This window comes from Rhizopus microsporus (assembly GCF_002708625.1).
Source record: "Rhizopus microsporus ATCC 52813 unplaced genomic scaffold scaffold_14, whole genome shotgun sequence".
Lineage (NCBI taxonomy): Eukaryota > Fungi > Mucoromycota > Mucoromycetes > Mucorales > Rhizopodaceae > Rhizopus > Rhizopus microsporus.
In genome coordinates this window covers 651,629-664,784 of record NW_019671929.1, presented here as the reverse complement: position 1 = coordinate 664,784, position 13,156 = coordinate 651,629, and the positions used below count along the sequence as shown (strand labels likewise).

At 37.8% G+C, this 13,156-nt stretch overlaps 6 protein-coding genes across 6 annotated transcripts; 4 read left to right on the top strand and 2 right to left on the bottom strand.

The window, feature by feature from the left end:
- Positions 1 to 2,019: 2,019 nt before the first annotated feature.
- On the bottom strand, positions 2,020 to 2,732 carry RHIMIDRAFT_245529 (uncharacterized protein; the record flags this gene model as incomplete). Its single annotated transcript, XM_023610205.1, has 2 exons — positions 2,020 to 2,253; positions 2,304 to 2,732. The coding sequence occupies 2 exons, from the start codon at positions 2,730 to 2,732 to the stop codon at positions 2,020 to 2,022; spliced, it is 663 nt and encodes a 220-aa protein (XP_023464141.1).
- A 1,392-nt stretch (positions 2,733 to 4,124) lies between these two features.
- Positions 4,125 to 5,347, top strand: RHIMIDRAFT_260829 (ER lumen protein retaining receptor). Its single transcript, XM_023611486.1, has 5 exons — positions 4,125 to 4,524; positions 4,573 to 4,832; positions 4,883 to 5,133; positions 5,187 to 5,219; positions 5,284 to 5,347. The coding sequence occupies exons 1-5, from the start codon at positions 4,434 to 4,436 to the stop codon at positions 5,291 to 5,293; spliced, it is 645 nt and encodes a 214-aa protein (XP_023464140.1). The 5' UTR covers positions 4,125 to 4,433; the 3' UTR covers positions 5,294 to 5,347.
- RHIMIDRAFT_260826 (camp-dependent protein kinase regulatory subunit) lies at positions 5,325 to 6,511 on the top strand. Its single transcript, XM_023611485.1, has 2 exons — positions 5,325 to 5,530; positions 5,589 to 6,511. Exons 1-2 carry the CDS (start codon positions 5,353 to 5,355, stop codon positions 6,464 to 6,466), a joined length of 1,056 nt encoding a protein of 351 aa, XP_023464139.1. The 5' UTR covers positions 5,325 to 5,352; the 3' UTR covers positions 6,467 to 6,511.
- A 164-nt stretch (positions 6,512 to 6,675) lies between these two features.
- On the bottom strand, positions 6,676 to 7,859 carry RHIMIDRAFT_293794 (uncharacterized protein; the record flags this gene model as incomplete). The annotated part of the gene is made up of 2 exons (XM_023614016.1): positions 7,383 to 7,859; positions 6,676 to 7,333 (listed from the first exon to the last, which is right to left on the bottom strand). The coding sequence occupies exons 1-2, from the start codon at positions 7,835 to 7,837 to the stop codon at positions 6,676 to 6,678; spliced, it is 1,113 nt and encodes a 370-aa protein (XP_023464138.1). The 5' UTR covers positions 7,838 to 7,859.
- Positions 7,860 to 7,864: 5 nt separating this feature from the next.
- RHIMIDRAFT_38909 (uncharacterized protein) lies at positions 7,865 to 8,803 on the top strand. The gene has a single exon (XM_023615187.1). It carries the CDS (start codon positions 7,987 to 7,989, stop codon positions 8,695 to 8,697), a length of 711 nt encoding a protein of 236 aa, XP_023464137.1. The 5' UTR covers positions 7,865 to 7,986; the 3' UTR covers positions 8,698 to 8,803.
- Positions 8,804 to 8,929: 126 nt separating this feature from the next.
- Positions 8,930 to 10,600, top strand: RHIMIDRAFT_38897 (aldehyde dehydrogenase mitochondrial precursor). Its single transcript, XM_023615186.1, has 2 exons — positions 8,930 to 10,409; positions 10,470 to 10,600. The coding sequence occupies exon 1, from the start codon at positions 8,940 to 8,942 to the stop codon at positions 10,371 to 10,373; it is 1,434 nt and encodes a 477-aa protein (XP_023464136.1). The 5' UTR covers positions 8,930 to 8,939; the 3' UTR covers positions 10,374 to 10,409; positions 10,470 to 10,600.
- The last annotated feature ends 2,556 nt before the right edge of the window (positions 10,601 to 13,156 follow it).

Sequence of the window (13,156 nt, the reverse complement as noted above, 5' to 3'; positions counted from 1 at the left end):
CAATATAATCCATTGGTTCAGGCCTGCTATACTCGTCAACGGCAGAATCTTTCTCATTTCCATACAAGAATTAAATGTTCATTATGATGTGATTTTGTGTGTATTGCGAAAAAGAACAGAAAAAAAAAAAAAAAAAAAGATGGACAATTAGAGTACTCTTTTATATCCAAAGATTCCAAGGCTTGTACTACAAAATATCCTTGACAACAGGGAATCCGGTTTGTCAGTGAAGACGAACTCACATTTCATACATGAATTTTGTTCTTGTCATCAGAATGAATTCATTTTCCATCAGGGCGAATTTATTTTTCGTACAACTTGAATTTTGTTCTCACCATCGGGCGTATTAATTTTCTGGAAAGGGTGTACACCCTTTCCAGAAAGAGGCGTCGCGCTGACATGTAGCTTTTTCGTATAAATTGTATTATAAAATTGCAAAAATACGATTTTACTTTCTGAAAAGGCTGTGCATTGAGCGTATAAAGCCAAGTGTTTGATTGATATTTATACATATGCCAGGGGCGATTTTTCTTCTAAATCTACCCGAAAACGAACAAACAGTCTGTCAATTCTATTGACGAAAAAAGTGCAGGGCCCGAGTGGCATATAGATCATATCCTTGAGACTTTTTCTGCAAAATATGAGAAATATCATATATATATTCCTTTCTGATCAGCAACAAGGAGAAATATAAAAGCATACAGAAATGAATGAACTGTTCAATACTACATAATCATATTTACAGAAACAAAAAAAGACATACTATGGATACAGTTGCAACTGGATAAAAGACCGATTCCTCGGAACATGTTTGAAAATAGTTTACAGTTGGCACCAACCATGGCTATGCACACACATAACCAATCTAAAATTAATCGTTCTGTTAATTGGAAAAAAATAAAGCAGTAAGGGGCTCATCTACGGAACACTTTATTTTTAAATAATATAGTAAACCATTGCACTTGGAGATTTCGATTTTTTTTTTTTTATTAAAAACAAAAAATAAAGCGCAAATCAATCTAATGTGCTTATTCTCGTCTTCTCCTTCCACTTTCCCAGCAATGAATGTACTACTGAGATACAAACTAAAGAAGCGCCGTTCAAACAGAAAGGATTTAAAACAAAAGAGTTACATTACCTGCTTGCTTCCACTCGATTCAGGCCACTTATTTATCACAAGAGCATACCAGTTTATTTATTAAAAAGTATTTTGCGATAATCTCAGTAAATACTCTTCAAAAGTACTTACTATAAGCCATGAAGGAATGATAGAGAAATCATCCCGTTATCATATTTTTTGACGTATGAAAATGGCCCATTGTTTGTCATTTCACACTTTTTATGATAAACAAACACTGACAAACAGAGTATGTTAAAATAGATCTGCTCTTAAATTTCTTTTGTGATAAATGGATCTGTTTATAATGTATACATCTGCGCGCGTGGTAATACCAAAAAGTGTATCTCGCGCGTCTAACTTTACGCAAGATATAGGTCTAGTTTATATTTAGATTAAAAAACCAAATATAAACAAGCATGATTCTATATTTAGTAATTGCAAGACTCCCTCCCCTTGTTCTGTATTTTCTGCAAGCTTAATCAAAATGACGTTAACATACACATAAAACGGTACTATGGCCCCACTTTTCTATTATACAATTCATAGGTAATGTTTATAATAATACGTAATAAAGAGAATCCTGGATCTAATAGTAACACAAGTAATTTCTTTGAGTTCCATTTTTTGTGGAGTAAAAAGAAGAAAAAGTAGAGGGAGTGGAGCAAGCGCAAAGTATATGCATGCAGGGTGAATTCATGCTTACAAGTTGTTTACAATGGCCAATAAGTTTTCAAGATTAGATCATGTCCTATATGCATGTTACCCCTTCTTTATTGAAGACAATAACGAATAGTAGTAGTGATGGTAGTAAGAAGGGAGTTTGCTGTTTTATGATTTATTAACAGTCCAAGTAAAAAAAAAATTATGTACAAAATGGGATGAAGATGATAAAAGAATGCTTAGACAAACACAGACCATTCTGAACTAACCAAGGGTTTGTGCTCGATTTCGGGAATAATCTCTTTAGTTTGTTTCTCGTCCGCAGACGAATCATTAATCGATTCACGAGGCGAAGGAGGTGAGTTCTGAACTGTTGCCGGCAATGTAGAAGATGAATTTAAACTGGACTTGAGCAAAGCTTCTTGAATGTATGGGTGTTTTCTGGTAGCAATTAATGCTTCTTCTAATGTAAACTAAAGTATGGGTTAGCCTTGTTTAGTTTTAGCATGGATCATACACATACCCATCTACGCTCTCTCTTCTTTCTTTCGGGAAATTTCTTGACAACTTCGTCAATATGCATTTCAAATATCCAATGGTGTGCTTTAAGCTTATTCTTCTTTGTACGTTCCTCAAAGATGCCCAATTGCTTGGCAATAATGCCTTTGATACCAGCCTCTTCCCAAGTCTCCCGCTGAGCAGCATGTTGTTGTGTCTCGTCTTGCTCCCAGCCACCTTTAGGCAGAACCCAAGCATTTTTCTTCTTTCTGCTCGAGATAAGCAATACACGTCTGTTCTTCATGTCGATAGGCACACAACCTGCTACCTGTCGTACATCGTTATCATCTACTACATCCTTGTCATGTCCATGTCTTTTTGATTTCTTTGCATAGTTTGTGAATTCATGAGCAACGGTGCTATCTTCCAAGGGTGGTGTGATTGAACGTTCCATGGTTCTAAATAAATAATAAGAAAAGAGGAGAATAAAATGAGAAGGAAATGGAAAAAAAACAGAGGTTTATTTATACGTGATCAATTTTTAGTTCCATGCCCCGTTCGTTAGTCAAACATTAACAATTGCTTTGTACAGCGCCACATATTTTGTGACATAATGACAAATCAGTAAAAAAATTTATTGGACATTCGGTACATTATTCTTGGCGCCTGTAGTTATTGACACAGTTTTACTTCGGCAATTTAATGGTTTCATTTCATAAAGAAAAAGTAAATATCATCAAGAGAAAGGGAGTAAGTAAGCGGCAAAGAGAAAGGGTGTTGCTATGAGTTACAGCTGAGCCATATTTGTTTGGTACTACCATATGTCAGATGTGACAATCCGGTTAAGGGAAGCATGAAGCGCTTTTATTTTTGTAAATTTCATTACTATAAATAGGTTGCATCCTTTTACCCTTTTTTGCAACAGGTTCTGTTACCTGGCCAGGATTCGTTGATCTACCTATGCTTACTATCATCAGCTATTTCATGTCTTCTTTACTCATTTCCTCTAGCTTCTTTATTTTCTTTTCTTGTCCTTCTTTTATTTCTATAATGTCCGTAGTTGATGCCTCGCGCCTTCGTGTGACATAAGCAGCCGGCTAAGAGGCGCTTGTTACACATGATGCTAAGGAGATAGTCAGGAACAGGTAGTTATCTTCCAACGATCACGGATGATGAAAATCAGCGCGCAGTCAATTAATATCATTGTGTCTCAACCATGTCGATCTCTCTTTTTTTTGTATACATCTTAATAGTTGTAAGTATTCATAATCAGTTTTGGTCCTGTTTGATGACAAGCATGTGCCTAAAGCGTGTTTATACATGCACAATCAAGTTTATCATTTTAAATATTACTTTTGTAACATGTGTATCTCTTTTTAATATGCAGCCATGAGTGATCATAACAATAGAGGACTACATTGATGACTTTTTATTATACGTAATAGCTAACATCAAAGAGGGACTTTTAATAAGAAAAGTAAATGACAAATCCCATGATATACAGCAACAAAGATAGTCAAGATCACTCAATGTACCAAATATTACTACTACTCATACCAGCTTAATTCTTTATAGTAAAACAAGAATCTCTTGGTATTCTTCACTCTGTCCTTCTCTCCGCGGAAGATCCCGTAATATGTTACGATGCCAAGCTAGTTTCAGAAGCGTCACAAGATACAATAACAAAGATACTCGTACTTCAACTTACCTTACTAGCACTAGTAATAATAATAATAATAGACATTGGTAACACACACACACCCTCTCTCTCATTTTTCTAAATATATTTATTTATATTTCCCTCGGACCTATCTGAGTCAATATATACTTTATTTCTTTTCTTTCTCTTCTTCTGTCTGGTTCGGAAACTAATTTTCCTTGAATCTTTACCATTTTACGTATAGATGATGTCAAGGAACGGACCGTTAATTTCTTTTAAAAAAATAAGCCCTTTTAGCGCTATTCCTCATTTCATTGGGCGCGAATTTGAATGAATCGTTGTTTAGACGTTATTGGGTAAAAATTAAACTGAGTTTGTTTTTGGGGGCTTGATTGAACTGTCCAAAGGGAAAAGGTTCAATAGTGACGTTTCTAGTTTACACGCCCTTTTTTTCTCTCTTCGTTTGTGTGTGTAGAAGAAAAGAGAGAGAGAATCATGAATATTTTTCGACTTGTTGCTGATTTGATGCATTTAGCATCTATTTTCATTTTATTGCTAAAGATAAAAAAGACGAGATCGTGTGTTGGTAAGATGAAGAACAAAACAAAAGAATGAAGACTAATGTAGAACAAAGGTATATCCTTCAAGACACAATTACTATATGCCATCGTCTTTGTTACTCGTTATCTTGACTTATTCACCAGGTTTATCTCACTGTATAATACGTCAATGAAGATATTCTTTATCGCGTCTTCAGTCTATATCTTGTACCTTATGCATATCAAATTCAAGGCAACTTATGATGCTGGTTTAGATACATTTAGAATCGAATATCTTTTGGGTATTGCTTCTCTATTAGGTTTAGCTACTACCGCAAAATACACCATCATCGAAGTAAGATTAGATACATAAAGACGATCACGATAGGATATAACAATCATTAGGTACTGTGGACCTTTTCCATCTGGTTAGAATCAGCTGCTATCTTACCACAACTGTTTATGCTTCAAAAGACAGGAGAAGCAGAGACGATCACAACACATTACATCTTTGCTTTAGGCGCTTACAGAGCCTTATATATCCTCAATTGGATTTATAGATACTATGTCGAGGATTACATCGAATGGGTTTCATGTATTGCAGGATTAGTGCAGACAGCTATCTACAGCGACTTTTTTTACATTTATTATACAAAGTAAGACTCTTTTATATAATACACAATCACATAGCTAAATACACTATGTATAGAGTTTTAAAGGGACGAAAGTTTGAATTACCAAAGTAAGTATTTTTCATGCTTCATTTCTTACTTGCCAGGTTTCTAACTTATTGTTATGTTGAATAGAATGGTTTGAAATAAGATTGGATAAAAGAATTTTTCTGTCTTTTTTTTTTCTTTTTTTTTTTTTTCTTCATGTCTCAATCTTCGCTGTTTAATAAATCAAGCAATTTCTCAAAAGAATATGATGATTTGATCCATGAATTAACTAACCAAATAAACATGGCACAGCCTGATGACGTGCTTCAGTACTGTTTTGATTTCTTTCTATCTCGTCTATTAAACGAAAGAACAAAGACCAGACAAGAGAAAGGTATTTAAAAAATGATTTTTGTTGTAAAAAAAAAATGATTTATGCCGCCAATTCAAAGAACGTCACTTGAGTGTTCATCCAAGCGACACTACGGTATTACAAGGATCTTTGGTTTCAACAAACGATGTACAGACACCTCACAACGAAGAAGACGAAGATGAAGAAGAAGAAGAAGGAAAAAACAGTTTTCGTGATTTACCTCAATTTAAAACACACATGCAAAATAGACGCGTCTCTGTGAGCGCTGAATCGATACAGCCAGATAAATTAGCAAGACTCGAAAAGAACATACCAAAATCCACAGCCGAACAGGACATGATCTATCAATCGCTCTCATCCCACTTTTTGTTCAAGACGATCGAGGAGGAGCAGCGTGAAGAGATTATTCAGATTATGGAACAAAAGCCATTTCCTGCCGGTACTCACGTCATTGAACAAGGAGGAGAAGGTGATTATTTTTATATCGTATCGTCTGGTCATCTTGACTGTTTTGTGGATGGACAAAAGGTGACAAGTTATGAGCGGGGAGGGAGCTTTGGCGAACTGGCGCTTATGTACAATGCACCAAGAGCAGCTACGATCGTCGCCACGACCAATGCCGTGTTGTGGGCTCTGGACCGTATCTCGTTTAGGTCGATCATCATGAAGAGTAACGCGGCGAAACGGACGATGCATGAATCCTTTTTGAAGGGGGTGCCATTGTTCAAGTCACTAGAAATCTCCGAGATTCACAAGATTGCAGATTCTTTGGTCTCTGTTCGATATAAACATGGTGATGTCGTGGTCAAGGAAGGAGAACCTGGTAACAACTTTTATTTGATCGAGGATGGTAAAGCTGTGGTCTATAAGACAGCTCCTGATGGTACGCAGCAAAAGGTCAATGAGATGAAAAAGGGTGATTACTTTGGAGGTATGCCAGTGGACATGAAAATATAAAAAGAATTAATTGTTTATTATTAGAACTTGCACTGCTGAACGATAAGCCTAGAGCGGCTACCGTTGTGGCAGAAGGACCACTCAAGTGCGTTACCTTAAGCAAGTCAGCATTCATACGATTACTGGGCCCGGTCATGACGATCTTGAAGCGCAATACGGCTAATTATCATGCTATTCTCAAAGATGCTCAATCATAAATACAAAAATCTTTATTGATTCTTTTTTTCCTCTTCCATCTTTTGTTTTTTTCTTGCTAAATAACGCTCCCTTGCACTCATCACTACGTCTTCTGTCGTACGCTTGACTGCTAGTTTTTGTTCAAGCTCCTTTTGCTTTCTCTCCTCTTCTTCTTGTTCTCTTCTCTTGACTTCCATCATTTGTCTTTCTACTTCTTTGCTCAGACGTTCACGTTCTTCGCTATTACCTCCTCTCCTCTTGGCTTCATATTCTTCCAACTTCTTTCGTTTGTATTCTTCATATTCGGATATACGTTCCTTAATGCGCTCATCTGACGCTGCTAGTGATGCAAATGTACCAAATTTAGGTTTCACGTTTAAACCAGCACCAAGGAGCTGGCGTTTATCGACAATTTCGTTATTATCGTTCAGTATCACCTGTTTGCCTTCCTTTGCAGCCAACTCGGCCAGTGCCATATCATCTCCCTTTTCCTTCTCGGCATTGACAATCGCTGCCTTTTTCCTATCTTTTTCTTCAGCAAGGGCCTTTAGCATCGCCTGGTGCTCTGCCTCTTTTCGTTCCAACACTTGCTTATAAAATGAATCCATCGTTTTACTTTTTGCTGCCTTTTCTTCTCTCTCTCTTTCTTCTCGTTCAATTCTTTCTAATTCCTCCTTTTGTTTCTTGAACCTAACAGAGCAGGTTGAGTGTTTTATAGATAATAATAATAAATAGTTACGATTCTGTAATAAACACTTCTTTATCTGCAAATTCTTCGCCTTCTGCTTCTCTCTCTCTTGCAAACTTCTTCTCTTCGGCGAGGAGACGATCTCTCTTTCTGATTTCTGCCATCTCTAATAACCCTTTAATATATCTTGCCTTCTTTTCCTGTGGACCCTTGGTAGCTTCCTTTTGTTTCCTCTCTACTTCTTTTAGATCATCATAGACAGCATCATAATCAAAAATATTGGGATCTTCTTCAAGTGCTTTAGTATGAAGTTCTTGTAGTTTTTTAGTTGTTGTCTTGTACGATGCCAGTTGTCTGTTGACTTGTGCTTTGGCTTTCTGACCTGCCTGCTTTTGATCTTGAGGATCTTGCTCGTCATCGCTGTCACCTCCAAATGCACTAGAACGATCGAGTCTGGGCGTAGGATGAACAGGTTTTTTCTTTTGAAGATTTAAGCCGAATTTCATATGATTTATATAAAAAAGAAAGAGAAAAAAAAAAATCCTAGTTTTAACCTCCTTTGTATTTCTTTAGCATAAAATAAAAGTAACATCCAAAAGAATGGGTGGTTTATTGTGTAAAAATAAAAGACACTATACAAAAGCTTGAAAACTTAATGAATGCTTGCATTTTGCTCAATGTGGTTATTGTTGGTAGTAGAGCTCAAGATACCGCCGCCAAGGAGGTTGTTAAGGACGCCACCTTGAATAAGAGCACCACCAGAGTTGGTACTGGCTGTATTTCCGGAGCCTCCAGCAGATTGGTTGATGATCTTGTCACCACCGGCTACCTTGCAGGAGTTGCATTCGGTGTGGTGGTTATTGTTGTTGCTGTTATGGTTATTATTGTTGTTGTTGTCATGGTTGTTGTTATTGTTGTTGTCATGATCTCCCTTATCGCCGCCATTGCTTCCACCATGGCCCTTACCGGGTTTACCAGGCTTGTCATGATCCTTGTCACCACCTTTACCGGGCTTGCCATGATCTTTATCACCACCTTTACCAGGCTTGCCATGATCTTTATCACCACCCTTTCCTGGCTTTCCATGGTCATTGTCACCACCTTTTCCGGGTTTACCAGGCTTTCCATGACCCTTATCACCGCCCTTACTGGGCTTTCCAGGCTTGCCATGACCCTTATCACCACCCTTCCCGGGCTTTCCGGGCTTGCCTCCGTGATGACCACCACCATGTCCTTTATTTCCACCACTGGGATGACCTACACTGCAAGAACGAGCTTCGACGGGAGCAGCAGCAACAGCAGTAGCAACGGAGAGAATAGCAACGATTGTAGTAAATTTCATATTTTTAAGGAACGGAACGAGTAACTAAAAGTATTTGAATTGAACTTTTTGAAGACAACATAGAATAAGCTACCCTCTTTTTATATCAACCAAGTGCAGGAGAGATGTAACCTCAAAAAAGGGAGTTGACAATAGGAGGGCATTTTTTATTAATTTTTTTTTTTTGGTCGCACTCATATTTGTTCTAGTTTGTCGCATTTTCTCAATAGATTGCATATTTGGTACTCTTTTGTTTTCTAGTCCATGCAAAAAGGTTATTTTTAACCATGTCAAAACGTTTTGAGTTTCTATTTAAAACGTCCGTTACCCCCTACATCCATGGGCGTTTCATAAAAAGTCAGTTAGGACGTGAACGAGTTTTGATCAACCCTGTGAATGAAGAACGACTTTGTAGTTATTATGAGACGAGTATAGATCAATTAGAAGCAGCATTAGTGAGCAGTCGATCAGTGCCAGAAGAGTGGACAAGTAATCACCGGTATCGACGAGACTGTTTGTTGAAACTAGCAGACAGGATAGCAAAACATGATCACGACTTGGCTGTAGTCGAATCAAGACAAACAGGGAAACCGATTCAGGATGCACTTGGTGAAATGAGCGATGTGATTGACTGTTTTCGGCATTTTGCAGGGTACAGCGACAAGTTATTTGGAACCACACACGATATTTTAACTTTTACAGTTCGAGAACCTCTTGGAACTGTTGGCTTGATCACCTCCTTTAACTATCCCCTTTTATTAACTGGCTGGAAGCTGGCTCCGGCCTTGGCGGCAGGTAACCGTGCTCTTGTACGTCCCGCACCACAAACCCCTTTGAGCACACTGGCACTTGCCGATTTGGCAACCGATGTGCTCCCTCCTGGTGTGCTCAATGTTCTCCCGGGTGGAGATGTCCATGTGAGTCAAGCGATAACAAGACGAACAGACAAGACGAGTTTTACGGGTTCAACGCAGGTGGGGCAGGAGATCATGAGACAGGTCTCAGAGACGATGACACCTATCACACTTGAATGCGGTGGAAAGAATGCGGTGATTATCTGTGAGGATGCAGATTTATCCAGGGCAGCCTCCGAAGTTGCTACTGGAGCGTTCTCGAACGCAGGGCAAAACTGCTGCGCGATCTCTCGAGTGCTTGTGCATGCGTCTGTTCACGACCGATTCGTGGAGGAATTAAGAGGTCATGTTCAGAAATGGAAACCTGCTGTGTGTGATGATTATCAACACGACGAGTTTCTCTATGGCCCCTTAATTGATAAACGACAGTATACACGTGTAAGAAAGTACATTCAAGAATATCCACAAGATCCTATTATGGTAGGTGAACTCAGTGAAGAAAAGGGGTATTTTGTACCGCCCACGGTGTATGTGAATGTACAAGACGATGCAACGCTGGCTCAAGAAGAGATTTTTGGACCTGTACTCAGTATACTCAAACCATTCGAGACATTGGAAGAAGCGATAGAGAGAGTGAATCGGTCACCTTATGGTTTAGCCTTTGGTATCTTTTCCCGTGATTATGAAAAGACGAATCGAGCCGCTCGTAAGGTGAAGGCAGGTATGGTGTGGATTAATACATATAATTTGACACTTCCTTCTTTACCATTTGGAGGAACCAAGCTGTCAGGTTTTGGTAAAGATCTTGGTAAGACCAGCTTGGACGAGTTTACGTTTGAAAAGACGGTCATGATGCACGCAAAGTAAACAGGGCATATTCCATTACAGTGTTTCTATATTGTGGTAAGCTGTCTTCTTTATATGAAAGCACACAATAAATAAGCTATGATAGCTATTCTATAGTCTTGTAATTTGTTGTATGAGCCTAATAGTCAACAGTGCCACCAGGAAAACGATGATTCTCTTCTCTGGACACAAGGAGGACTTTGTGCACACTTGATAGTTGTTTTCAGGCTTTTACCTTGCGGTCAAGAGAACAAAGAAAACAAGAAGTATTCTAAGTTAAAGATACAAAAAATAGCTCCTTAGAGCTAGTAGTGGCGAAGTTGGATGACCAAAGAGCAATTAGATAAACAACACAAAGTCCTTTTTATTTAGTATATCTTTTAGTATATAAACAAAGGAAGCTCTATTATTAATTATGAACAGGCTTTGTTTATTACATGATAGAGTATTTCTTATAAAAAAGGCTATGAATATCGAAACCACTCGCGACAGACTTACCAGTAAATTTTGGCAATATCTTGGACTCACTGCATCAAGCCTTTCCTTGTTTTTAAAGACAGTTTTCAGACGTTGGTCCAATATTCCTCAAAAAAGGTAAGCAGAGAGGAAGGAGAAGAAGAAGTTAGCAATGCATGTTATCTTAACAAAAAATGAATAAATAAAAAAGAATAAATCAATACACAGCTTTTCAGCGTACAAATGGAATTGAGGATTAGAAAAGGAGCCTGACACCTTCAAACTCATAATAAAAGCTACCTTGCAAGACACAGAGACATTGGTGCTCGGTCGGTGAGTAATCTATCTATTAGCAAAATTATCCCTATTACATTGCTCATAAGAAAGGAGAGAATCAAATATTTTTCTGAAAGACACTTATGGAACACTTCACCAGTAAAAGATGCACTTTTCCCTAAGTTAAATCCTATTTTTTTTCTCTCTCTCATCTCTTCTCTTTTTCCATTGCCCCTTGAGGCCAGATATGGAGAAAAGGACTATATTAGATGATATATGGTGTATCGACAACCAAAACACTTTGGCCAATTTACTATTCACTACAGTCTTCACAAGCAACTCATCTTGGGCCGATGCCAATGCTATTTTCAAGATGAACATGAAAAAGTGACGCGAAGCTCGAATGGACTGGAGACAAGCAGGTGGTTTTTTTCGTGCTTTAGAGCTAATAAACTATTATAATACTCTTTTGTGGCCGTTTAGTAGGGCTTATATATTTTACTCCCTATGTGTTTATCGTGCATCAAATGATGATAATATTGACAACATTACATATAAATAACAGTCATAGTCTCTCTCCTTGTAACTTCTTTTTTTTTAATGCATCTCTTTTCAATAAAGAATTTACTTTGCCTGCCGTCGACTTAAAAAGCCCAACATAGGTAAGATTCACGTCTATCAATCGTACCATATAGACAAGATGACTTACTATAAACTTAATCTTTGCAATAGTTTTTTGGTTTGTTTTAGGCTGCTTTGGGCCCGCAGGCAGGTCGAAGGCTTCTTACGACCATCATAAGAGTTTCTTTTGGGGCCTCGCAATACTGAAAGGCATTGTCGATGGATTCTCAATGGCAAATCTGAAGACCTTCGAGAAGGTCGAAGTTTTCTTTGTTCATGGTGCCGATAAGTTACCAATGTTCATCTGTCTATTCTGTTTGTCCTGCTCCTTATCTTCTCTAATAACTTAAGGTGAAAATACCCACCTTTGGAACCTGTGCTTTGAAAGCCAAGGTCCCCTCTTTGAGCTATGGTTTGAAGACACCTTGGTCATTAGGCCACATATTTCTGACAAACTGGAAGCCCTCTCCAGTTTTGTCAAGTTCTTCTGAATGATGAGGGTATTGTGTTAATTTTATTTTCCATTTGAATTATCCACTTAACTAACCTTTGTTTTTTATGATAGTGCCTCCTGGCCGAGAGTGTCTTGGAGCTTGAAAAGTTCAAAACGGAGCATGTCAGCTCTTTGGCAAAGAATATTCTGACTGGTGGTACTCTTTCGAAAAGTCTGTCCAACGTTATCAACCCGTCTATTGTCAAGCTTCTTGAAGAAGAAAAAGCGGGTATGCACCTACTAGGCCCCATCTTTGGTGGTCATTCCTTGCCTTGGTTCCTGTGGCCTGTATGCTTTATGTTCTTTTATAATAAAACATATACATTCTAATTTACATTCTTCTATCGAATCCGATAAGAAAATCTTATAATAATAACTATAGTAGCTATTAGTATAATAATAATAATATAAGCACAAATAATGTCGGTGACCACAATAATAAAAGGCCAACACTACGCACACCAGAAAATAAGCTAATACTACGGGCGCTTCTTGTAAGTACTGCATGTAGAGTCACTATACAATTTCACACAACCAAAGTCTTTACCTAGCCTGAGGCAGTTCAGTTCACTCTCTCTGATATAAAATACGATATTATCATAATTGCATGTGATTGATCTTGGTTCTTTGTTGGTAGAACTGACAATATAAAGTTAAAATAAAGAATAACAGCTTCTTTTTATCTGAAAAGAAACAAACCAATATAGTGACTTTATAAAAGTGATGTTTAGTTTGACACTGCAGATTAAAAGGCTTTGTTGGAAGGCATCGTAGGTAATGGGTAGAGGTAGCGCCCGTAGTATTAGTCTAACTTCTGGTGCATGTAGTGTTTCCCTAATATTAATAGCAGTCATAGATTCTCTCCCCAAGTAAACTCACACACAAACTTAATAACATTCGGCTCTTCTTGATAGAGAATCTAATTTGCAAGTTGTTGGATTTTGCTTTTTTTTTTTTT

What these genes read in the sequence shown, in the direction of transcription:
- RHIMIDRAFT_260829 (XM_023611486.1), top strand. Translation starts at nt 4,434, where the DNA reads ATGAATATTTTTCGACTTGTTGCTGATTTGATGCATTTAGCATCTATT. An exon ending in AAAGACGAGATCGTGTGTTG is followed by an intron (nt 4,525 to 4,572) that starts GTAAGATGAAGA and finishes TGTAGAACAAAG; the next exon opens with GTATATCCTTCAAGACACAA. An exon ending in CAAAATACACCATCATCGAA is followed by an intron (nt 4,833 to 4,882) that starts GTAAGATTAGAT and finishes AACAATCATTAG; the next exon opens with GTACTGTGGACCTTTTCCAT.
- RHIMIDRAFT_260826 (XM_023611485.1), top strand. Translation starts at nt 5,353, where the DNA reads ATGTCTCAATCTTCGCTGTTTAATAAATCAAGCAATTTCTCAAAAGAA. An exon ending in AAAGACCAGACAAGAGAAAG is followed by an intron (nt 5,531 to 5,588) that starts GTATTTAAAAAA and finishes GCCAATTCAAAG; the next exon opens with AACGTCACTTGAGTGTTCAT.
- RHIMIDRAFT_38909 (XM_023615187.1), top strand. Translation starts at nt 7,987, where the DNA reads ATGAATGCTTGCATTTTGCTCAATGTGGTTATTGTTGGTAGTAGAGCT.
- RHIMIDRAFT_38897 (XM_023615186.1), top strand. Translation starts at nt 8,940, where the DNA reads ATGTCAAAACGTTTTGAGTTTCTATTTAAAACGTCCGTTACCCCCTAC.